General features: G+C 49.2%; 1 protein-coding gene across 1 annotated transcript; it reads left to right on the top strand.

The window, feature by feature from the left end:
- The first annotated feature begins 3,696 nt into the window (after window positions 1–3,696).
- Window positions 3,697–22,540, top strand: MYO1A (myosin IA). The gene is made up of 27 exons (XM_030322979.1): window positions 3,697–3,907; window positions 4,037–4,152; window positions 4,415–4,509; window positions 4,702–4,806; window positions 5,005–5,051; window positions 5,187–5,250; window positions 5,456–5,554; window positions 7,853–7,956; window positions 8,071–8,218; window positions 8,823–8,941; window positions 9,020–9,106; window positions 10,886–10,951; window positions 11,110–11,214; window positions 13,401–13,463; window positions 13,660–13,860; window positions 14,028–14,254; window positions 14,593–14,793; window positions 15,054–15,147; window positions 15,638–15,787; window positions 16,100–16,168; window positions 16,572–16,646; window positions 19,879–20,013; window positions 20,714–20,820; window positions 21,190–21,322; window positions 21,439–21,591; window positions 21,769–21,896; window positions 22,192–22,540. Exons 1-27 carry the CDS (start codon window positions 3,794–3,796, stop codon window positions 22,313–22,315), a joined length of 3,129 nt encoding a protein of 1,042 aa, XP_030178839.1. The 5' UTR covers window positions 3,697–3,793; the 3' UTR covers window positions 22,316–22,540.
- Window positions 22,541–22,884: the final 344 nt, after the last annotated feature.

Genomic DNA, 22,884 nt, shown 5'->3' with positions numbered 1-22,884 from the left:
TTCTTCTCCTCTTCTTCTCCTCCTCCTCCTCCTCCTCCTCCTCCTCCTCCTCCTCCTCCTCCTCCTCCTTCTACTTTTTTTTTGGCCAGCTGTTTCAAAGTATAATTTATATACAATAAAATTTATTTTAAGTTTTGCCCAGTTTTGACAAATGGAGTTGATTGACACTTGTGTAACCACTACCACAGTCTGATAAAGAGCATTTCCATCACGCCCAAAGTTCCCTCATGCCCCTTATGCAGACTAGAAATGTTAGTGGGGAGAAGAGGAAGGGAGTTTCAGAATCACAGTGGAGGAAGACCAATAAGCTCAAGTTACTTCAGTTTTGCCTGGGGATCAGAAGATCACAGTCTTGCATCCTCCCTGCCTCCTCCCTCCCCACCCAGGAATGCTTTGCCAGACCTTAAAATCCCCACTGACTTGGATGTGTACTTGTAGCTCATTCATCCCAGTTTGCCCAGAATCTTCCCAGTTTTAGTATCCCAAGTTCCCGTGTTCAGACCTCTCACCCCAGGTCCCAGACAAACCAGGATGGTACGTTGCCCTAGCTGTGATGTTTATGCCACTGTTTCTCAGTCTGAGGTTGCCATCTCATTTTTTAGAATCATTTTTCTTGTGTGAGCACATAGAAGGCACTCAGTAAATGAGTGTGTGGGTGGACACACAGATAAACCCCAAGCTGTAGGCAGCTGCGGATTCCTGGCCTGGAGAACAGGAGACCTGGGTTCTGGTTCCAGCTTTGCCGAGTTTGCAGTCATGTGATCCTGGGAAAGTGGCTTCTCACCCCAGGTCTGTTTTCTCCATGTAAAATAGGGGATCTGTAGCCCTTTCTGCCTCTGACACAGATACTGCTTCCATTTGTACATGGGGTTGTGTGCCAATGGCACTTCCACTCAGCTTGCTCGCTCTCTCCTTTCCTTGCCTTTTTTCTCCCTTCAGATATATATAGTAGATCAATAAATCATGTAAGGGCAGGTTGATAATGGAGCTGCTGATGGGCCAGGCGTATGCAGGCGTATGCAGAGTGCTTCTGTGAGAGCAGTAGAGTTTGGACCTTGAACCAAGCAGCCGTGGCCGGTAGTTGGAGGATCGAGTCTATCTTCAGCTAAGTGTGTGTAATGACCCGATTCGCTCTTTGTGCATGCCTGGGAGAGAGGATGGTGGGCAGAGGGAGCCTGTTGTTTAGGAATTTTCCTGGGTGGGTGAGGGGATGCCCTGGAAAATAGGATAGCGTAAGTTTCTTATCTATTGGAGGCATCTATTTCTAGCTGTGCCCAGGAAGCAGCGTCTCGGGGTCTCATTCAGGTTTCTCGCACAGAAGGATTAAAATCAGAAATACCAAGACTTGGGCTGAAACCTATGGCTGACTTAGAGTCAGGAAGCTGCATTCTGTTTCTGGTTCTGCCATATACCGTCTGTGCAACCTCTCTGAGCCTCAGTATTTGCCTCTAATTTTCCTTTTCAATGGAGTGAGTAGCTGCACTGCCTAGCTCACAGGGTGTTGTGATTCAGTGAGATGATACAGGTGGGAGTCAATGAAACTGACATCTATACAGATGCCAGGTGGTATTACTAACTTTAGTCTTTGGGTCTGTTTGTGGGGGCTGACTTATGGGGGGAGGGAATTTGGGGATTTTGTCTGCTTAGTTCTCCAAATAATGTCATTAATACCCTCTGACTCTCAATGAGATAGGAAGGTTTGAGGGAAGTACTGTTTCTTTCCTAGGAAGACACTCCAGCCTACCTTCCTTTTTGACAAAATTCCTGACTTTTTGGAAAGCTTTTCCTTAGCTATAAATTCCACTCCTGGTCTTACTTCCAAATTTTGGGGGCAGTGGAGCAAGAACTCTACCTGAGCCTCTCAGCTAAGCCCAGCCAGATACCCTTTCCTACCTAGAGTGGACTTTCTCATGTAACCGAGCATCTCCCTCTGGGCCTTCAGGCCTGTGAAGGGTTAAGTGAGCCACACCCTTAACAGGAACAGCCTCGGACTTTGTGCTGAGCAGCCGTCTCTGGCCTCTCTTGGCTTGACTGGCACAGGGAGCCTGAGCTGGAGGAGGCAGCACAGTGGAAGGTCAGAAGAGTGGACACTGGCAAGAGGAGGGCAACCTCTTTCCTGGCCTGCCCGACACCATGGACAGCTCCCAATAACGAAGGCATCTCTCCACCCTTGGTGCCTTGGAACTCCTATGCCCCCTTCCTGTCAAATTGGGATTTCATCCACCATTTTACAAGGGACACTGAAGTTACACCCTAGTTTGTTCCAGTGTTGGGTGAGTCTTGCCTTGACCTGTCACTGCTCTGCATCTTTTGGGGTGCCCTATCTGGGAGCTGCTTTGTTTTTCCCTTTCTCACCTCCAACCAATCACATTCCCACTCCCCTCAAATCCAAATCCAAAGAAGATGGCTTCTTCCAGCCCTATTTCTGTTTCTCACCCTTGCCTGCCAAGTTACTTAAAAGTTTAACTTCTGTTTTTTAATCTGGAGCATGTGGAATAGTAATAGTTTCTACTTTGTGAGGATACTGTTTGTAAGCATCAAATGAATTAGTATATGTAGTGTTTAGAGCTCTGCCTGGCCCATGGCACCTGATTGTTTGCGATTGCTACTGTCAGTATTCTTATTGCTTTCTCAGTTGTGTCCTTCCAGGAAGTGACAAGTGCTCTCATTTTCTGGAACTTGGGGAGGCATAGTGAAGGCTGAAGGCAGCCTGTGTTCCCCTCTTGCCCCACCTTCAGTTCCTGCTTCCCTCCCCTCCCCCGCCCAGGTTCAGCATTGCTGGAGACTAGGAGGATGTGGCTCTTTTATTCCTGTTAGGGAGTAGCCCTGACCATTGTACTAATAATTCTGTCCTGCTCCAGGCCACCCCACCTACTCAGTCCCACAGGCAAGACTGAGGAGGGCTGGGCTTCCTCCTTCGGTTACACCTGCCATGTGCTCACTGCGCAGGGGATGAGCCCCACAATAACTCTGTTCCTCCTTGCCCACTCCCACCAGCTGCTAAAAAGCTGGGTGTGTCCCTATGGGGCAAAGTCCATGCCGGAAGGTTACAGCAATGGGTATAAAAACTGGAGATAGAAAAATAGATACATCCAGAGATCCTGACAGCTACTTGATGTTGGAGAAACCAAACTTTTATTCTCTTCAGGGTATTCTAATCTTTTATGGAGGAACTTCTGCCTCTGTTCCTCTAACTCATCAACTTATCCCATTTAAAAGATGAATCTTGATGTGGCAATGAGAGGGATCTTTGGAAGAACTTTTGCAATGGTTCTGGGTGGACTGGGTGACTGAAATAGAAGCTGTGAGAGTTAGAGAGTTGAGAAGGAGAACTGGGGGCAGAGGGTCAGGGAGTCTGGACCCTGGCCAGGGCCTCAGCGCAGAACAGAACAAGTTTTCAGAGTTAACCTTTCCTCCCCAGCCCGCTCTCCTGCAAGAACAACTGTGCTTCCCCAGGTGCTACCTGCTGGGTGCCTTCCTTACCCTGGTCAAAGGCAGGTGGTCGTGTCCCACCCCTGCCCCACCCCCACCAGCCCTAACCCAGGGAGCAGAGGATTCTCCCCGCTGGGGAGAGTTTCTGCAGCCTCCCACAGTTAGCTTTGACTAGTCCAGAGGACCCCTAGGTTGAGGATTGTCTCTAGGGCCCAGAATTGGAGAAGGCTCTTTAAGTCCTTCTGCCCTCCTCACACACCCCTGCCCCCCCCCCCCCCCCCCCACAGTTACTGGCCCCTAAAGCAGAGCAGACTTCAGCAAACTGACCTCCTTACTCCCAGGATCAGCAGAACCTCTGGACATGACTCTCATGGAAGACTCTGTGGGGGTGGGGGACCTTGTGCTCCTGGAACCCCTGGAGGAGGAGCCTCTGCTCAAGAACCTCCAGCTGCGCTATGAAAACAAGGAGATTTATGTGAGTGCATATGCGTGCCCCCGGCTCTGGGTATGTGGTCAGAGAGTTCATGTGCTCCCACTCCCTTCTCCCCTCTCAGCCTCCCCTAACCCCACCGCTGCTCATTCTCTTTACCTTTTTTGGCTCCAGACCTACATTGGGAATGTGTTGATCTCCATGAATCCCTACCAGCAGCTGCCCATCTATGGTCCAGAGTTCATTGCCAAATACCGGGACTATACCTTCTATGAGCTGAAGCCCCATATGTAAGTAAAGGAACTGAGGGAAGGCTGATAGGGCCCTAACTTCTGACAGTGAGACACCCTAATTTCCTCGATCCTTTCTCCTGAAGGAAGTTCTCCGGCTTCCCCTTCCCCACTGGCCCCAGGAAGACCCTTCCTAGGCCTATCACTTACCTCAGTCTAGTCCAAGTGAGGAGGGTGGATGACTCTGGAGGCTGGAGATTGAGTGGAAGGTAGTGTCTTGGATTAGCCCCACATCAGTCTTCACCTGCTTCCTCCTCCCAAGCTATGCTTTGGCAAATGTGGCATACCAGTCACTGAGGGACCGGGACCGAGACCAGTGTATCCTCATAACGGGCGAGAGCGGAGCCGGCAAGACTGGTGAGGTGCCTGGCTTGGGGAGGCTGTGCAGTCACTGCTGGAACCACCCCCTCATCTCTTTCTGAGCCAGACCTGGTCTTGCCCCACCCCAGAAATTCCTTCCCACTTTTTCTGATTCTGAGGGGTATGGTGCTGGAATGACAGGAGTTAAGGAGAGTGGTGGGGATCCATGTGAAGGTTTCTCTTGCACAGAGGCCAGTAAGCTGGTGATGTCTTATGTGGCGGCTGTCTGTGGGAAAGGGGAGCAGGTGAACTCTGTGAAGGAGCAACTGCTTCAGTCAAACCCGGTGCTGGAGGGTGAGTATCCCAGTCTCTGCCCTCTCCACCCTCCACCCTGCTGGCCCAGAGACACTCAGCCCTACACCCTCTTACCCTGTTCTTGTTCAGCTTGAAAACTCTGAGATTGGCCTGATGACTAGAAGACGTCCTTCCTTCCCCTTCTCTCGAGCCCCTCTTCTTCCCTCAGTTACCTCACCTTCTCTCTCATCTCTGCAGCTTTTGGCAATGCCAAGACCATTCGCAACAACAACTCCTCTCGATTTGTGAGTGACCATCTCCCTGGCCTGGGAGGAGAGGGTGTGGGGGCTTTAGAAGGAGGAATGCAGCACAGACACCTCCTGGGTGGGGTGGTGAGAAGAAGAGGAAGCAAAATCTCTTTCTCTCTCTGGTCTCTGTAGGGAAAATACATGGATATTGAGTTTGACTTCAAAGGATCGCCCCTTGGTGGAGTCATCACAAACTGTACGTGTCTCCCCATTCTGCTTACCACCTCTCTCTTCTCCCCATCCCACAGTGTCCCTTTCTGGTGATTTGAAACCGTAGGAAGGAATAGTAGGCTACCAGGAGGCTTCCCTACTAGTAGGAACACCAGCGAAGAGGGCAGGCTTAGAGGGAAGCTGTGGAATCTCCCTGAGCTCTAGGACATTATTTTCTAATTCCCTGCCAGACCTGCTTGAGAAATCCCGAGTGGTGAAGCAGCTCGAAGGAGAAAGGAACTTCCACATCTTCTATCAGCTACTGGCCGGAGCAGATGCACACCTGCTGGGTACGTGCCTGCCCAGACACATGGAAGAAGGTCCCCAACCTCCATTTAATCCCTAGAACCTTTGGGCCCCTCTGCACCCCTGCAGCCCTCTTTCCCTGAGCCCTCAGGCTCCTTCTTCCTGCATTCCTCACACTGAATTTCATCCACTCATTGTTGGAAACAATCCCCTGACCTCTGTGTTCTCCTCTTTTTTCTGGGGTTGTATTGCTAGGAATAAACCTTCTTGTCTCTTGACCTGCTCTTATTCCTCTGTCCTGCTTGGGTTCCTCTTTTCCCAGGCTGGCTTCAGAAATGGGACACTTATTTCCACCTACCACTTCCACTCTTTCCTATCTTCAATTTAAGGGACTTAATCGCTAGCTCAGCAGAAAATCAGACAGGATATTTAAGTGTTAAAGAAATTTTGATGAGCAGTAGTTGAAGTTGTTCTGGGTCTACATCTGCCTCACCCAGCCCCTGTCCTTGATTTCTTCTTCTTAGATGGCTTGATGGAGGTTTCATGTATTCATTCATCAAATATCTCTTGAACACCTACTATTATCGAACATTGTGCTAGCCTCTAGCAATGCAGAGTTGAATAAGATAACATGGCTCTTGTCCTCGAAGAACTTAAGGTCTTCTAGGGATGACAGATATGTTCAATAGGCCTGTGTGGGTGGCTGTAGGAGCAGAAGGCATGGAGACCTCTGCCTTGTCCTGGGGAGCCCTGGGTGCTGGATGGGCCTGAGGTGGTTCTGGGTGGGCATCACTGCAGAGTCTGGTGGGACTTCGGGCCCTGCCAGAGTTTGCCTCCCAATGCCCCCTCTAGCTGTGAGCAGTGTGGGTGTATGGCCCCCAAGGACCTGTCCTTTTGGTTCCTGGTTATTCTCTGCTGGACTTGTGCCTATCTCTTTTCCCCTCCTAGGGATCTCCATGGTTCAAGAGCCCCCACAGGTCTCATTATTCCTTCCTAGCTCAGTAGTCTTGGTTGTGCTCAATTTGTTCGAATCATAGGCACCAGTATCTTATTCTGTCTGACTGTTACCCATTGGCTTAAGCTAAGTCTGGACAGGGCCTCCCTGGTGTCATCATCCCAGGGCCTTTCTGACTCATTCTTTGTCCACCTTTCTTTAGCAGGTTCCTCTTTCAAAATCTGTGTCTCAGGGGAAGCTGTCATTAAACTCTAGTTTGAGGGACTTTCCCTGATTCTCAGATCATTTGAATAACTGATCATTGATATCCCTCAAGCTCCATGCTTAACCTACTTCTTCCCATCTCAGGTGAACAGCTTGGATCATAACCTTGACTCATTTATTAAAAAGAAAAAAGTTTATGTATGCCAAGCAGGCACACAGAAAACAAAGATGAAAAACACAGTCCCAATGTGTTGTTCATTTGTGGGAGAGACAGAAAAAACAAAACCTAGCCCGTGTGTTATGGACTGGGATAGAGATCCACCATGGGGGAACACAAGAGAGCCTTTTGGCTCAGCCCCACAATGTCCAAGGAAAGTTTCCAGGAGAGGGGTCAGGATTAGGGAACATAGTACCTGCAACTTTGTTGGTGCTTACTGAACAAATAATGAATGAGCCAACCCAGGCCTAGGGTGAGGTGTTGAGGCTCTGGGTGGGTGGGAGATATGTGCTCACCCGTCTTTCCTCTCTGAGCCACTGAGAACTGAGTAGGATGGAGGGTTGGCTTGTTTGTTTTTATTGTTGAGAACCCTGAGGATGGGAAGAAGAGCAGAATGAGTCTTTTCTTTCATCAAAGTTAGGAAAACCCCCACAATTAAGAATACCCAAACTCTAAATACTGCTTGAAAATTTAGTCTATTATAATGGGAATTAATGATCCCAAAACAAAGGAGGCAGGGGACGAACCGAAAACAAAAATGGCTCCTTCGAATAAATGAGTAAACCAAGCTAGGGCAAGGGCTGTGAGAGTCAAGGCCGGAGGACTCCTGAGAGCCTGGGTACTAACCCTCCTCCCAAGCACTTTAACGTTTTCTAGTTGCCAAAGGATATAAAGTACATGATTAAATGCTAACTCCCCATGAAATCATTGCCTTCCACATTCAGCACAGGGATCCAAGCCTGCTTTGTTTGATGGGAAAGGCCACTACAATCTACTGGTCATTTAAAAGTAGAATTTCTGTTGCCTATAAGAATTAGAGGGAGGTTTATATCCTATGATGCATATAGACAAAAAACCTATCAAAATTCATTATAACTAGTTTGTGAATATAAAATGAAAGCACATAGAGTTGGTGACTTTAAAAAGATTGAATGTTGAATCAGATTCTCATACTGACCCTTGCAGAGGCCCTGAAGCTCAAGCGGGACACAAGTCATTATGCCTATCTGAACCAGAAAGTGTCTAGAGTTGATGGCATGGATGATGCCTCCAACTTCAAGTCTGTACAGGTGGGTGCCCAGGAAGGGCCTTAGGCTATCCCCTGAGCCCAGGCTTTGGCTTTGAGAAGGGAGGCATTGAGCTGGCACCACAATTCAACTTCTCATTTCTGCTATCTCCTCCAGAATGCAATGACTGTGATTGGGTTCTCGGAGGTAGAGATTCAACAGGTGCTAGAGGTGACGGCCCTGGTGCTGAAGCTGGGGAACGTGGAGCTAGCAGATGAGTCCCAGGCCAATGGGACATCAGCAAGTGGCATCCGTGATGGGAGAGGTCTGTACCGCCCTGCTGGTACCCTCTAAGCCGCTCCCTGAATCTCCTACTACAATTTCTGTTCGTCCACCATCTGCTGAGTAACTGACTTCATTCCGATTCAGTCCCACTCAGCCATTCCTGAGTTCTACCCCAAACACACTCATTGAGAATTCCTAGTGAGGCATTTGGGAGTGAGGTTATGAAGTTAGACCTTGGTTCTGACACATCTCTGAGTCTAAGTGGAGTCTTTGCAAAGAATTTCAGGAGATTCTCCTATTGAAGTAGATAATGCAGGGGCACTTGGGTGGGTCAGTCAGTTAAGTGTCTGACTCTTGATTTCAGCTCAGGTCTTGATGTCAGGGTTGTGAGTTCAAGCCCCACGTTGGGCTCCACTTTGGGTGTGAAGCCTACTCAAAAATAAAATAAAGTAGATAATGCATTTAAAGTGTCCGCAGCTCCCTCTCCTCTCCCCAGGGTTTCCTCTTGGGCCATGTTATGGATGGGCTGCAAGGATATCCCCAAGACCTTGGGAGACCAGTCTCCTAGCAGTGTCACTTCTCAGCCCTCCCTCCCTAGGAGATAGCTCTCTTTCAGGCCATGTTGTATTTCCTCATCACTCCAGGAGTCCAGGAGATTGGGGAAATGATAGGTTTGAATTCAGAGGAACTAGAGAAAGCTTTGTGCTCAAGGACCATGAAAACAGCCAAAGAGGAGGTGGTCACTACACTGAACTTCACCCAGGTAAGGGCCCTATGGGAGGGGGCTGATTTTGAGACTATTCTGTGGCTGCCATCCTAACCAGCTGGCTCTGCCCGACAGGCTCAGTATGCTCGGGATGCTCTGGCTAAGAACATCTACAGCCGCCTTTTCAACTGGATAGTGAATCGAATCAATGAGAGTATCAAGGTGAGAGATTGCTCTCCTCCCTCAACACTCTCCTGTCTGCCTCACTTTTCTTGTCCCGGTCACCATCCCTATACTTCGGGTTCTGAGATGAAGAGAGTAAGAAGGATGAAGGGTAAGGTACAGTTCCTTCCAATAGTGTGTTGTTGTGGAAGCATCTCTGGTTTTTGAGTTTGACTGTCTGGATCCCCTGCTTACCAGCTGTGTGGCCTTTTAGTTTCACAGAGATTCTGAGCCTCAGTTTCCTGATTTGGAAAATTGGATGCTAATGCCTACCTCCTTCATAGTGAGGATCAGATAAAATTATGGACATGGTTACCATATAACCCAGAAATTCCACTCCAGATATAGATCCAAGAGAATTGAAAACAGATGTTCACGTAAAAACCTGTACCCAAATGTTCATAGAGGCATTACCCATAATAGCCAAAAAGTGGAAACAACTCAAATGTCCATCAGTTGATGAATGGGTAAATAAAAGTGGTATATCCATACAATGGGATATAAATAAATAAATAGGCCATAAAAAGGAATGAAGTACTGATAACATGCTCAACACAGACAAATCGTGAAAACATTCAAGTGGAAGCAGCCAGACACAAAAGGTGATTCCATTTATATGAAATGTAATAGGCAAATCTATGGAGAGGGTGGTAGATTAATGGTTAGCAGGGGCTTGGAGTGGAGGGAGAGGGGAAGGTGGAATGACAGCTAATGGGTATGAGTACAAGATTTCTTTGGGAGATCATGAAAATGCTCTGGAATTAGGTAGTGGTGATGGTCATACACTTTTTTTTTTTTAAGTTTATTTTGAGAGAGTGGGGGAGGAGCAGAGAGAAAGAGGAAGAGAGAGAGAGAATCTTAAGCAGGGCCTGTGCTGTCGGCGTAGAGCCTAATGCAGGGCTTGAACTCATGAACTGTGAGATCATGACCTGAGCTAAAACCAAGAGTTGGACACTTACCCGATTGAGCCACCTAGGCACCCCCATATGCATTTTGAATATACTGAAAAATCACTGAATTGTATACCTTAAAAGGGTAAATTTTATAGAATGTGAATTAGATAAAAATAGAGCTATTATTTAAAAAATTTTGTGCATGAGGGGTGCCTGGGTGGCTCAGTCAGTTAAGCATCCGACTTAGGCTCAGCTCATGATCTCACGGTTTGTGGATTCGAGTCCCACGTCAGGCTCTGCGCTGTCAGCTCAGAGCCTGGAACCTGCTTCCGATTCTGTCACTCCCTCTTTCTCTGCCCCTCCCCCACTTGCAGTCTGCCTCTCTCTCTCAAAAAATAAACATTAAAAAAAATTTTTTTTAATTTTGTACATGAAAATGCCTTCAATTCAGAAGCTATTATGGAAAGGCAACAGGGGAAAATGGGATTTAAAAACGCTTAGCCCCTTTGAAATTTGATCTGTCCATCTGTAAAATGAGAATTATCACACCATATAGGGTTATCATGAGGTTTAATGAAGTAAGAACATAGAATTTTTTCTAAATTGCTCTACAAATGTACGAGATGGTTATTTTCCTCAGAAGATTTTAAAGTCTTTCTACCTCGTCCCCTGGGAGCACCATCCTGGAATCTGCTTACATCTCCCTCCTCCTCTCCTCCCTCTGCTTGGCCCCTAGTGTGTAGAGGAGGAAGGAGAATAAAATCACAACTGGTCAAGCTCACCCGAGTTCTGTTTGCCCTCTGCTCCAATCACATCTGCCCCAGAAGGGCCTGGCCCGGTGTGCAGAGGGGGCCCGTCCTCAGATTTATCTTTCCCTCCTCTTCAGGTGGGCAACGGGGAGAAAAAGAAGGTAATGGGGGTCCTGGATATCTACGGCTTTGAAATTTTAGAGGTGAGAGAGCTTCCCCCAACTGCAGCCACCCTGCATCCCTAGGGTTGGGGTGCGGAGGCTCAAAGGGAGGGGCTTGCGAGAGGGGAGGTGTGGGGCTGAGAGGGAGGAAGGGTCTTGGACTGAGCTGCTCTCTCTCTAACCTGGGTCCCCTCCTTCAGGACAATAGCTTTGAGCAGTTTGTGATCAACTACTGCAATGAGAAGCTGCAGCAGGTGTTCATCGAGATGACGCTGAAAGAGGAGCAGGAGGAATATAAGAGAGAGGTGCGCGGAGCCTTCCCCCACAGCCCCTCTCCAAAGTGACGCTGGTGTGCGCGCCACGTCTGTCTTTCTCCTCAATCCCGGTTTCCTCTCACTCGTGCCCAGATGGGAACATAAAGGACAAAAAGTTCCCCTTTCACTGCTCAACAGTGCAGCATTACCAAGAAGCCCTAGTTTTTGCTCTCCACGCCCCAGTCCCCTGCTCCCACCCCAGGCCGTGCCAGCAAGGGGCAGACTGATGGAAGGCTGTGGGGGGGGAGTCCTCACAAGGGTGAAGTGACAGCTGTGCGTGGCCTGCAGCACACTGTGAGCCTGATTTAGAAGGGACATTTCTCCCAGGCTTGTCACCCCACCACATCCATTTTGGTGCTCTTCTCTGACACCTCACAATTCTTTGTCTCCTCGGGCCCTGGCTGATGTCACCATCTCCTCATGTAGCACCCTGATCCCAGACTTCCTCCCCAGAAGTTCCCCATGGCTCAACATTTCCACACTCCTTCCCCTGTTCAGCAAGAAGGCTTGCTTTCTATGGCTAGGTGTTAGAAAAGCTATCTGATTGAGCTAATTCCCCCCAAAGTGTGAATGGCTGAGAGTCTCACTCATCAAAACGCTGCCAGGGATGCTGCCTGTGAGCCCTTGGGAATCTGCTGCAGCAGAATTTCAGACAATGTGGTCACAATGTGTGGGAAAGGTTTTTTTTAAGTTGTTTTTCATGTTTTTATCTTAAAAATTTAAATGATCAACTAGAGAATACATTCCCATGCCTCAAAATTCAAAAAGCTTATAAAGGCATATAGGGGCGCCTGGGTGGTGCAGTCGGTTAAGCGTCCTACTTCAGCCAGGTCACCATCTCGCGGTGGGTGAGTTCAGCCCTGCGTCAGGCTCTGGGCTGATGGCTCGGAGCCTGGAGCCTGCTTCCGATTCTGTGTCTCCCTCTCTCTGTGCCCCTCCCCCGTTCATGCTCTGTCTCTCTCTGTCCCAAAAATAAATAAACGTTGAAAAAAAAAAAATTAAAAAAAAAAAAAAGGCATATAAAGAAAGGGCTCTCTCCCAGCCCATCCCCAGCCTCTTAGTTCTCCAACCATCTAGAGGCAACTAAAGTGGCCCTCTTTTCAGAGGTCTTTTATGTGTAATCAGGCAAATGTAGAAGTTTATTTTCCCACAGAATTTTTTTCAAATGGCAGTGAATATGCTCTGCTCTACCCTTTGCTTTCATCAATTAATGAGATCTTTCCATATCGTATATAAAGATGCATCTTTACAGCTACACAGGGTTGTAAGGATATCATACTTCATTTAACTAGTTGGGGAAAGTATTTTGGGGATGAAATGGGAAGGCAACTACTTAATTCCACTCTACATTCCCTGAAGATCTGTGAGGGGGTGGGAGAGTGTTCCCCAGCCACACCCCCACACCTGGGAATGGTCTGAGTCTGGGAGGGCTGGCCCTTGGGTGGGATCAGAAGCTATCCTGTCTGCGGCTACCCCTAAGTGGGGAACGATTGTCTTTGGGTCTCCTTCTGTACCATTCTTGCTTAAAACAAAAACAAAAACAAAAACTATACAGTCCCAAAGTATCAGGTAGATTAGTAGTTCTTAAAGTGTGGTCCTGGACCAGCAGCATCCCTGGAAAGGTGTTAGAAAGGCAGATTCCTAGGCTCTATCCCAGACATGCTGAATCAGAAACCCTGGGGATGGGGCCTAGCAGTCTGTTTTTACAAGCCCTCTAGCTGACTGCCATGCAAGTTTGAAAAGCACTGATGTAGGTCTTTGAAGATGTATCAAGTTAGGTTTGTTGCTTGATGAAATTCACTCATGTGCTTTGGTTTTATTGGTCGTTGCCAGAACAGTGTGGCCTTTGCTCTTGCACACGCTCAAGGATCCTTCCTCACTCCACAGTGGGGCAATCCCTACCCCGATCTTCACCCCACACCACCTACAGGGCTCTCTTCAGCATCTCCCCCTCTCTCACAGCTGCTCTGGGTCCTTTCACGTGTCTCCCACCCCACAAATTCTCCATCAACCTGGAGGGATGGGAACCTAAACAGAAGCCACACCAAGGACCCCTCTTAATTATAGGGCTTTCTGAGTTCTTCGTGGGTTGGGTGAGAGGGAGCCTGAGTCTGGTGAGGTCTTTGGAGACTTGTCTTGGACCTGCTCTTGTAACCTGTCATGCCTCTTCTTGCCAGGGCATACCGTGGACAAAGGTGGACTACTTTGATAATGGCATTATCTGTAACCTCATTGAGCACGTGAGTTATCTTTATGTTATCTCTGAGACTTCCTCTTCCAGACTGCCTGAATATCCTTGTCCTTCCCCCTCCCCTTGCCCCACTTGGTAAGGATGGTGAAGTGGGCAAAGGATGAAGGGGCAGAGGGACAACAGTGAGGATGTGGACATCTTGGAGGATCAGGTCTAAGTTGGGCTGATCTTGTTCCCCTGACCAGAATCAGCAAGGCATCCTGGCCATGCTGGATGAGGAGTGCCTACGGCCTGGGGTGGTCAGTGACTCCACCTTCCTAGCGAAGCTGAACCAGGTCTTCTCCAAGCATGGTTACTATGAGAGCAAAGTCACCCAGAATGCCCAGCACCAGTATGACCACACCATGGGCCTCAGCTGCTTTCGCATCTGCCACTATGCGGGCAAGGTGACATGCAGGGCTGGAGGGTAGAAATGGGCCTGGGCATGGGTGGAAGGCAATGGGGGAGGACCTGCAGGGAGATGAGATCTGGGAATACTTCACAATGAGATTGGGAGTGCCAAGTGCTGGGACAAGGTCATGGACCCTCCAGACCCATAGCTATTCCTCTACAGGTGACTTACAATGTGAACGGCTTCATTGATAAGAACAATGACCTACTCTTCCGGGACTTGTCCCAGGCCATGTGGAAGGCCCAGCACCCCCTCCTTCAGTCCTTGTTCCCTGAAGGAGTTCCCACACAGACATCTCTCAAGCGCCCCCCAACTGCTGGAGCCCAATTCAAGAGTTCTGTGGCCATACTCATGAAGAACTTATATTCCAAAAACCCCAACTACATCAGGTGACATGCTGGGTACATGGGGAAATGCAGCATATGTGATGGCAGATGCAGGGTCCAGCACTATAGAACCTGTCCATTGTTGGGGGGAGGGTGTCTCTGGAATAAGAGTATCAGAAGGCCCTTCCCTCATAAAAAATGAGGAACTGAGAATCCTGTGGCAGGGAGAGCATCAGACTTTAGTAGGAACCACGCTATAGTGAGTGAAGCTGGGAAGGCCAGTGTGTTCACTTCCTCTGAAAATAACCCTCCAGAATAGGGTTATAGAGACCAGGATGGGTCACACTTGCAAAGGTGAAGCTCCTCATGCCTGTGCCTTGCACCTCTCCCCCCACCCCAAGGTGTATAAAGCCCAATGAGCATCAGCAGCGAGGTCAGTTCTCATCAGAGCTGGTGGCCGTCCAGACTCGGTACCTGGGACTGCTAGAGAACGTGCGGGTGCGTCGGGCGGGCTATGCCTACCGCCAGAGGTATGGGCCCTTCCTGGAAAGGTACCGATTGTTGGGGCGGAGCACGTGGCCTCGCTGGAATGGGGGAGACAGGTAAGACTCCTGGGGGAGATGGGGGAGCAGGGAAGGGCAGTGCAGGGAACATCTGGGTGGTGGGGAGAACAGACAGTGCCATGTAAATTGCCAAAACTCCATGAATGGATACTTGGGGAAATGAACTGATCACTTTGCAGAGGCTCTGAAGTCTGTTCAAGCCCTGAACTCCTCTCCCTGGGTATAAGAGGTTGGGGAAAGGTGAAAGAGGATCCTTCTCTGGGATGCCCCTTGGTAGCTTTCCCCATCTGCTCCTATAGGGAGGGAGTTGAGAAGGTCCTGGGGGAGCTGAGCTTGTCCTCAGAGGAGCTGGCCTTTGGGAAGACGAAGATCTTCATCAGAAGCCCTAAGACTGTGAGTTGGAGGGTGCACCTGTGTTGGGTTGGGGTAGGAGGCAGAAGAGTTGGAGGGTCCATGAGTGAGAGGCTGGGGCGGAGGGGAGCATCTATAACTTGGGATGGATGGTGGGTGAGGAAGTCTGCTTTCTGCAGGGACTTTGTCCCTGGAAACTGAATCCTTGGGCTCCTACCCCACCCTGCTTGCATGGCCCACTCTGAGTGCCTCTACCTGTAGCAGAACTCCTGAAGATCAAGGTGATGTGCCACTCATGTCTAAATTTCCAGACCTCGCACGTGCCTCTGACAGAGTTAGAATTCAGTAGGTTTCTGTTAAGGTGAATAACACTTAACAGAATAATAATGAGTGAGCGAATAAACGAATGCACTAAGAAGTCAATGGAATGAATAAAACACTGGCTGGGAAGCCCCTGGCACCTGGGCTCCAGGAGGAGAGAGTGCTATTCTCCTAGGCCAGCCTTTCCGCCCCACCTTCCACCTCTCCACAGCTGTTCTACCTGGAAGAGAAGCGGCGCCTGAGACTGCAGCAGCTGGCCACGCTCATTCAGAAGATCTACCGGGGCTGGCGCTGCCGCACCCACTACCAGCTGATGCGCAAGAGTCAGATCCTCATTTCCTCCTGGTTTCGAGGCAACATGGTATCAGTTGCCCCCTAAAGTCCCATCCCTTTCACTCCAATAAAAGAGTCAGGGGCGCCTGGGTGGCACAGTCGGTTAAGCATCCAACTCTTGATTTCAGCTCAAGTCATGATCTCCTGGTTTGTGAGATCAAGCCCTACGTTGGGCTCTGTGCTAACAGTGTGGAGTCTGCTTGGGATTCTCTCTCTCTGTCTCCGTCTCTGTCTCTCAAAATAAATAAACATTTAAAAAAGAGAGAGGGAGAGAGTGGGAAGTAGGAGAGGTGGTTCAGGGGATGGAGTTTTTTCTAACAGGCCTATTGTTTTTCTGCAGCAAAGGAAGCACTATGCGAAGATAAAGGCATCAGTGGTGCTGATCCAGGCTTTTGTGAGAGGGTGGAAGGTAATGCGGAAGGGGAGAGGGGTTTCCTCCGCACACATGGGTTCTTCCCCCACATGGTTTCTCCTGGATTGTGCCAGCTGCTGGGAGGAAAGAGTAGCAGAAAGCAAGTCCTGCCCACACCCAGGGCATACCTCTGTGTGATGGCATGCCTGCATCTGGGTGTGTGTCTGGGAGTGTGGGTGCGTACTGGGGATGTGTGTATACACCTGGGTGTGTCCCTGACTTGGCTTTGAGTGCCTTCCTCATTGCCAGCTTGTCTGCCTTTACTTTCTCCCTCCAGTAGAGTCTCGGCACTTTATCTAACTGTGCTCTTTGTATGGTTGGAAAACAGTAGAACCTCTGCTCCTTATCTTCTAGGTCTGTCTATCTTTACTTTGGCTCCTTTCTCATGTATCCCTTCTAGGCCCGCAAGGATTATCGAAAATACTTCCGGTCGGGGGCTGCCCTCACCTTGGCAGATTTCATCTATAAGAGCATAGTAAGTGGTGGGGGTTGAAGGTGGAAGGTGGAGGGGAGGTTGTGGAGGGAGGGTCAGGTTTGGAAAAGGAAGATGAGGGGTTTGAGAAGAGGTGATCAAAGCTTTCCCTGGAAGGGTTTCTTTGATCTGCATGTACTTAATTATTAAGTCCTAGGGTAAGAAGGAATGGGGCTTTGGTGCCTCAGGGCCCAGGGGCAGAATCAGAGTGCACTCCGGAAGGAGTGGACACTGTGGGCAACCTTGGGGCAGGAAGGGGTCCCAGCACACCCACTGACTGGTCCATGATGAATAGGCCCGAGAAGAGACGGGCTGGATGGCTAACAACAGTTTGAAGAGACTGAGCCTCATGGAAGAGCAGAGTGAGGACATAGGGTTACCTAACTCAACCTTCCGAGATCCATTTTATGGTAGGGGTGAAAGTGGAGGGATTGTATCTTTCTTCCGGCTCTTCTGAAGCTATAGCAAGGAAGTCCACAATGAAATCTCAGGAAAGATCTTAATTCTGGGGGACTTGGGACTTTTTTTTTTTTTTGAACTTTTATTTATCATTTTCGAGAGACAGAAAGAGACAGAGCACAAGCAGGGAAGGGGCAGAGAGAGAGGGAGACACAGAATCAGAAGCAGGCTCCAGGCTCTATCAGCACAGAGCCCAACGCAGAGCTCAAACCCATGGAATGTGAGACCATGACCTGAGGTGAAGTCGGACACTTAACTGACTGAGCCACCCAGGTGATCTGACCCCAGAGTTTTAATGCCTGCCGAAGACTGCTTCCCCACACTGTCCCCCCACTCCCCCTAGAGACCTACTGGCGCAGGAGGGCTATATAGGGAAAGGAAAGACTTTCTAGATCTAGAAAAAACAAACAATTAAGAAAAGAAAACCTTCAGAGTTTCGACATCAGTTAGCACATGAGGGATTGGAGGAAATGCTTAGGAATGTTTATTGAATTAAATCAAACTAGACCTGACCAAGTCCCCTTGAGGACTTAAACCAAGGTGTGAGGTGATTAGACCAAGCCTGCAAGATCTTTGTAGCAGAGGAATCAAAGAGCTTGGATAGTTCCTGGAGAATTATAGCAATATACTGCATACCCTCCCTTTTCCCATTTTAATTTTTTTAACCTAATGTGTTAGTAAGAAGTTTTCATAAAAATTCCAAAAACTTGGGGGCGCATGGGTGGCTCAGTCAGTTAAGTGTCTGACTTTTGTTTTTGGCTTAGGTCACGATCTCACAGTTTGTGAGTTCGAGCCCCACATCAGGCTCCATGCTGACAGTGCTAAGCCTGCTTGGAATTCTCTCTCTCTCCCTCTCTTTCTGCTCCTCCCCCACTTGCTCTCTCTCTCTCTCTCTCTCAAAAATAAATAAACTTAAAAAAAAAATCCAAAACTTGGAAGTACTCAAGATCAAGCTATTTTCTATACCTTCAATAATTCTACCCCACAAACAAACAGGGTGCTGGGTGTTTCCTGGGATATAAAGACTGGAGAGTCCTTATTCTAGATTGGGGGAGACTAAACAGATGCCATGGGTGATACTTGATCCGATCCTGGAACAGGAAGTATAAGAACAAAGCTACAAAGGGCATTTTTAGAAGTTTATAAAGGACATTAGGAGAAATTTGAGCATGCATTGCTGTTGGATGAGTGTATCCAATTAATGTTTGTCTTCTTAGGTATGGAGGTGGAATTATGATTTGTGTAGGAGAATGTCCTGGTTCTTGGGAGATGCGTGCTTAAGTTTTAGGGAAAATGCCATGATTTCTCTAACCTACTTTAGGATGATATGGTAGCAAAGATTTATATATGTGTGAGTGTGTGTATGTATTTATTTATGCCCATTTGTATACATGTGTGCATGTGTTAGAAAGCCTGCAAATATGGCCAATTGTTAACATTATCAGTTGGTGGATTTAGGTAAGGAATATGTGGCATGCAGATATTCACTGTAATGTTTCTTCAACTTTTATGTAAGTTTAAAAACTTTCAAAATAAGACAGATAAGGCAGATTATGTCACTCTTCCCCTTAAAATCCTCTAATGGCATTCCATTTGACTCCCAATAAAAGCCAGTGTTCTTACCTCAGCCTACAAGGCCCTTCATGAATGTACTTGACCAACCAATCCTCTGATCTTCTTTCTTCTTGCTCGATTTAATCCAGTCTCAGTTTCTTTTCGTTTCTGGGATATGCTACTGCTCATTTCTGGTCTCAGGGCCAGCTTTTTTGCATCATAGCATATATAATTATCTGACCTTACATATATGTTTGTTTGCTGTGGGGTTCTTCCCTACCCCCGGTAGAATATAAGCTCAGTGAGAATAGAGATTTTGTTTGTTCTGTTCACTGCTGTGTATCCATACCTAGAACAGTGCCAGGCACAGAGCAGACACTCAATAAATGTTGTTGAATGGCAGGGGGAAAAAACAACAACAAGAACTCAGCTTGGGATCCAGACTCCCAAGGACTCATTGTCTAGAAGAGGGAAAAGATTTCCACACAGATAATAGTAGTACAAACACAGAAGTATAGACAAAGTGCTGTGGGGCTTCAAAGAAAGGAGAGGCAGCCCTGGCCCAGGGAATCAGGGAGGGCTTCGAGCTGTGTCTGAAAGGATAGGTAGAATCTAGATGGGCACAGCTGAGTTGAGAGCAGGATGGGCTGAGGCACCGAGTGATCACGCCTGGGCTAGGCAGAGGGCTTGATGAGGAACACTACCTGAGAGGTGTGCTGGGATCATGCAGGGGATCCTGGGGCATGAGATTGGGCCCTAAATAGAAGACTTTGAATGCCAGGTTGAGGCATTGGGCTTGACTGATCAGGGAAGGGGGGAGGTTTGGTACCTGTCCTATAGCCAATGCAGACAGTGGCAGCCAGCTGTAGGCAGCTATGAACTGAGACAATAGGAAGTCACAGGAGCAAAATACTGAGGCCAGTTTTCATCTCGGTTGCTCTCACCTCACTACCCTGGGCAGCAGGTCTCTGCTTGGAACTAACCCTTCCCTCCCTCCCTCCCTCCCAGTCTCCTGTTCACGCTCTCACTGCCCAGCTTCCAGTGAACACTGGACCCACAAGAGATCCAGGAGGTGACTCCCTTCTGACTCCTCGCTCTACTTGTTGCTTCTTACTCTGGGTGGCCTCCCTCCTTTCAGGTGGCAGGTCCTGGATGAGAGTTTGCCTGTTGGGTGGTCTGTCTTCTCATCCGTCCACTCCCAATCCCCCTGCTTCCAATCTAGACGCAGAAGTTCCTGCTGGGGCTGAGGAACAATTTGCCGTCTACCAACATCCTGGACAGAACGTGGCCAGCGGCCCCTTACAGATGCTTCAACACAGCGAACCAGGAGCTACAGCAGCTCTTCTACCGCTGGAAGGTGAGTGGGGCCCAGCACGACTCCTCTCATTTGTCTTTTTTTCCTCCTCCCTCTGATTTTCATCTTCTGCCTCCTTCTTCCACTTTTTTTCTTCATGGTGAAAACAACATACATCACAAAATTGGCCATCTTAACCATTTGTAAGTCCAGTGTCATAAAGCACGTTCACACTATTGCGCAGCCGTCACCACCATCTGTCTCTGTATTTCTTCTTTATCAGCCCAAACTGCAATCCTGTACACATTAAGCAGTAACTCCCCATTCCCCACTCCTGTAGCCCCTGGGACTTATAATCGACTTTCTCTGTGAATTTGACTGTTCTCGGTACCTCATGGAAGTAGAATCATACATTTGTCCTTTTCTATCTGGCTTATTTCACTCAGCACAGTGTGCTTCCATTCAGGAAATATGTACTGAGCACCTGTCTAGAGTAGGCCTTGCGCTGTGTGCTGGCATATAGCCCTCCTCCTGGGGCTGACACATTTGATTGTTTCCATCCCCCTCTCCCAGAGTCCCTTTGAGGGGGGACAGTGCTCCTCCAGCAGCTGCCCTCTCTGAAGTGCCTAGAGCCTATTCTATTCCCTGTCTCTCCTCTTCTCCAGCCCCTGCCCTCCTTGCACCTCTCAGTGTTCTCCCAAACCCCCACCCCAGGCCTGCCCTCTGCCTCCACGAGCTTAGGCCCTGCCCCTCCCTCTCACAGTGCAAGAGATTCCGGGATCGACTGTCCCCAAAGCAGGTAGAGATCCTGAAGGAGAAGCTCTGTGCCAGCGAACTGTTCAAGGGCAAGAAGGCTTCCTACCCCCAGAGGTGAGGGCCCTGCAGACCCTGCACAGTCAGTTTCATCCAGAGCAAAGACAGGATCCCCCAGGTGGGATAGGGCAGTGGTCCCCAAACTAGTGTGCATCAGCACCACTTGGCAGGCTTGATAACACCCAGATTGCTGCACCACCCCCCGCCCAGAGTTTCTGATTCAGCAGATCTGGGGCTGGGGCCCAATAATTTGCCTTTCTAACAAGTTCTCAGGGGATGCTGATGTTGGTCCTGGACCATGCTGAGATAGAGGATATGGTGGAGCATGGGGGAAGGGACATGGGAACTCACTGTGGGGAGGCTCAGGGCCTTGGGGGTCAGTGGTGAGGAACTTGTCTCCACCACATACCTCCTGTGTGTCCTCAGTGTCCCCATTCCATTCTGCGGTGACTACCTTGGGCTGCAAGGGAACCCCAAGCTGCAGAAGCTGAAGGGCGGGGAGGAAGGGCCTGTTCTGATGGCAGACACTGTGAAGAAGGTCAATCGTGGCAATGGCAAGGTGAATGCCTGCACCCTGGACTTCTGCCCACGGCCTGATCCAGAGCCTTGGGACTGGTAGCTGGAAGGGTGGGGTTAATCTTCACCTTTCCTCACATTTTCCATTTCTGTCCTTAGACTTCCTCTCGAATTCTTCTCTTGACCAAGGGGCATGTGATTCTCATAGACACCAAGAAGTCCCAGGCCAAAACCGTCATTGGACTAGATAGTGTGGCCGAGGTGTCAGTCACCAGCTTCAAGGATGGGCTTTTCAGCTTGCATCTGAATGAGGTATCAGAGCTCTGTGGGTGCAGTACCTCACGCTGGAGAAGGTGGTGGGCATCACGGGGCTGGGGTGGGCTTGGGGTGATGAGGACCAGACCTCTCACTCTGGGCCTTCAGTGCCTCTCAGGCTGCTCCTGCAGAGGGAAAAATGAATCCCTTCCCCACTTTTTCCCCCTTCCTAAGATATCATCAGTGGGCTCCAGGGGGGACTTCCTGCTGGTCAGCGAACATGTGATTGAACTGCTAACCAAAATGTACCAGGCTGTGCTGGATGCCACACAGAGGCAGCTTCTAATCTCCGTGACTGAGAAGTAAGGCCATGAGCTGGGGGTGAGGGCCAGCCTGGGGGCAGATGACCAAGCTGTTGGTCATTATGACCGGGAAAATTCATGTAGTCAGAAAGTGAAGCATATTCTGTCAAGGCAAGGTTTGGAGGTGTTTCTTAGTCTCTCCACTCAGGTTCTCTTGGGCCCTGAATCTTCGGACACGAGGGGAGGAGAGATGTACTTCCTTTAAGAAGGAGAATGGAAACCATCATGAAAATATGGGAGTAGAGATGAGAGGATGAGGGTACCAGCTTTACCCCTCTGTCTGTTTCCCCTCCAGGTTCTCAGTGAGGTTCAAGGAGAGTAGTGTGGCTGTCAAGGTCATCCAGGGCCCTGAGGGTGATAGGAACGGCAAGCTAAAATGCAAGAAGAAAGGGAGCCGTTGCCTGGAAGTGACTGTATAGTGAAGAGGTGGGGGCCTGATTCAGAGACAGCAGCTTCTCTGGACCTGTGCCAACCCCACCCACCCATGTTTGCAGGAGGATCTGATCGTGGTGTGGGGCTCAGAGATTGAGGAACCCTTGAAGAGGACCTTTCTTCTCCCAAACTCTTCTGGGCCCCTCTCCCTTAGAACTTATCCTCCCACCCTCAGCTGCTTTGCCCACTAATAAAACAAGTGACTTCCCAAATATTTGCTCAGTGTGGGTGAGTCCCTGATCACCCACCTTCACAGTGCTTGTACTTTGGCTACCCCACCCCCTTTCTCCTCCTCAGGTTCCTTGGAGCCAGCAAATGCAGATAATAAGAATGGAAAAGAAGGGAAATTGTCTCCGGGCTCCTTGACCGGCTGAGCTCTGGCGGAGTTTGGAGACACTGGGGTGGGGGTGGGGCAGCCAGCGATGGGGCTCAGGTCGCAGGTGGCCAGTGGGCTGATTCATTAAGTGTGTCCCTGGAGGGAAGAAGTGAGGATCCCTGTCTTGGCGGAAACTAGGATCCTTTGGAGATTTAGCCTAAAAAGAGGCCCCGGGCTGGA

This window comes from Lynx canadensis, chromosome B4 (assembly GCF_007474595.2).
Source record: "Lynx canadensis isolate LIC74 chromosome B4, mLynCan4.pri.v2, whole genome shotgun sequence".
NCBI classification, from domain to species: Eukaryota; Metazoa; Chordata; class Mammalia; order Carnivora; family Felidae; genus Lynx; species Lynx canadensis.
The sequence above is the reverse complement of the archived record's forward strand: the minus strand, read 5'-3'. Positions and strand labels throughout refer to the sequence as shown.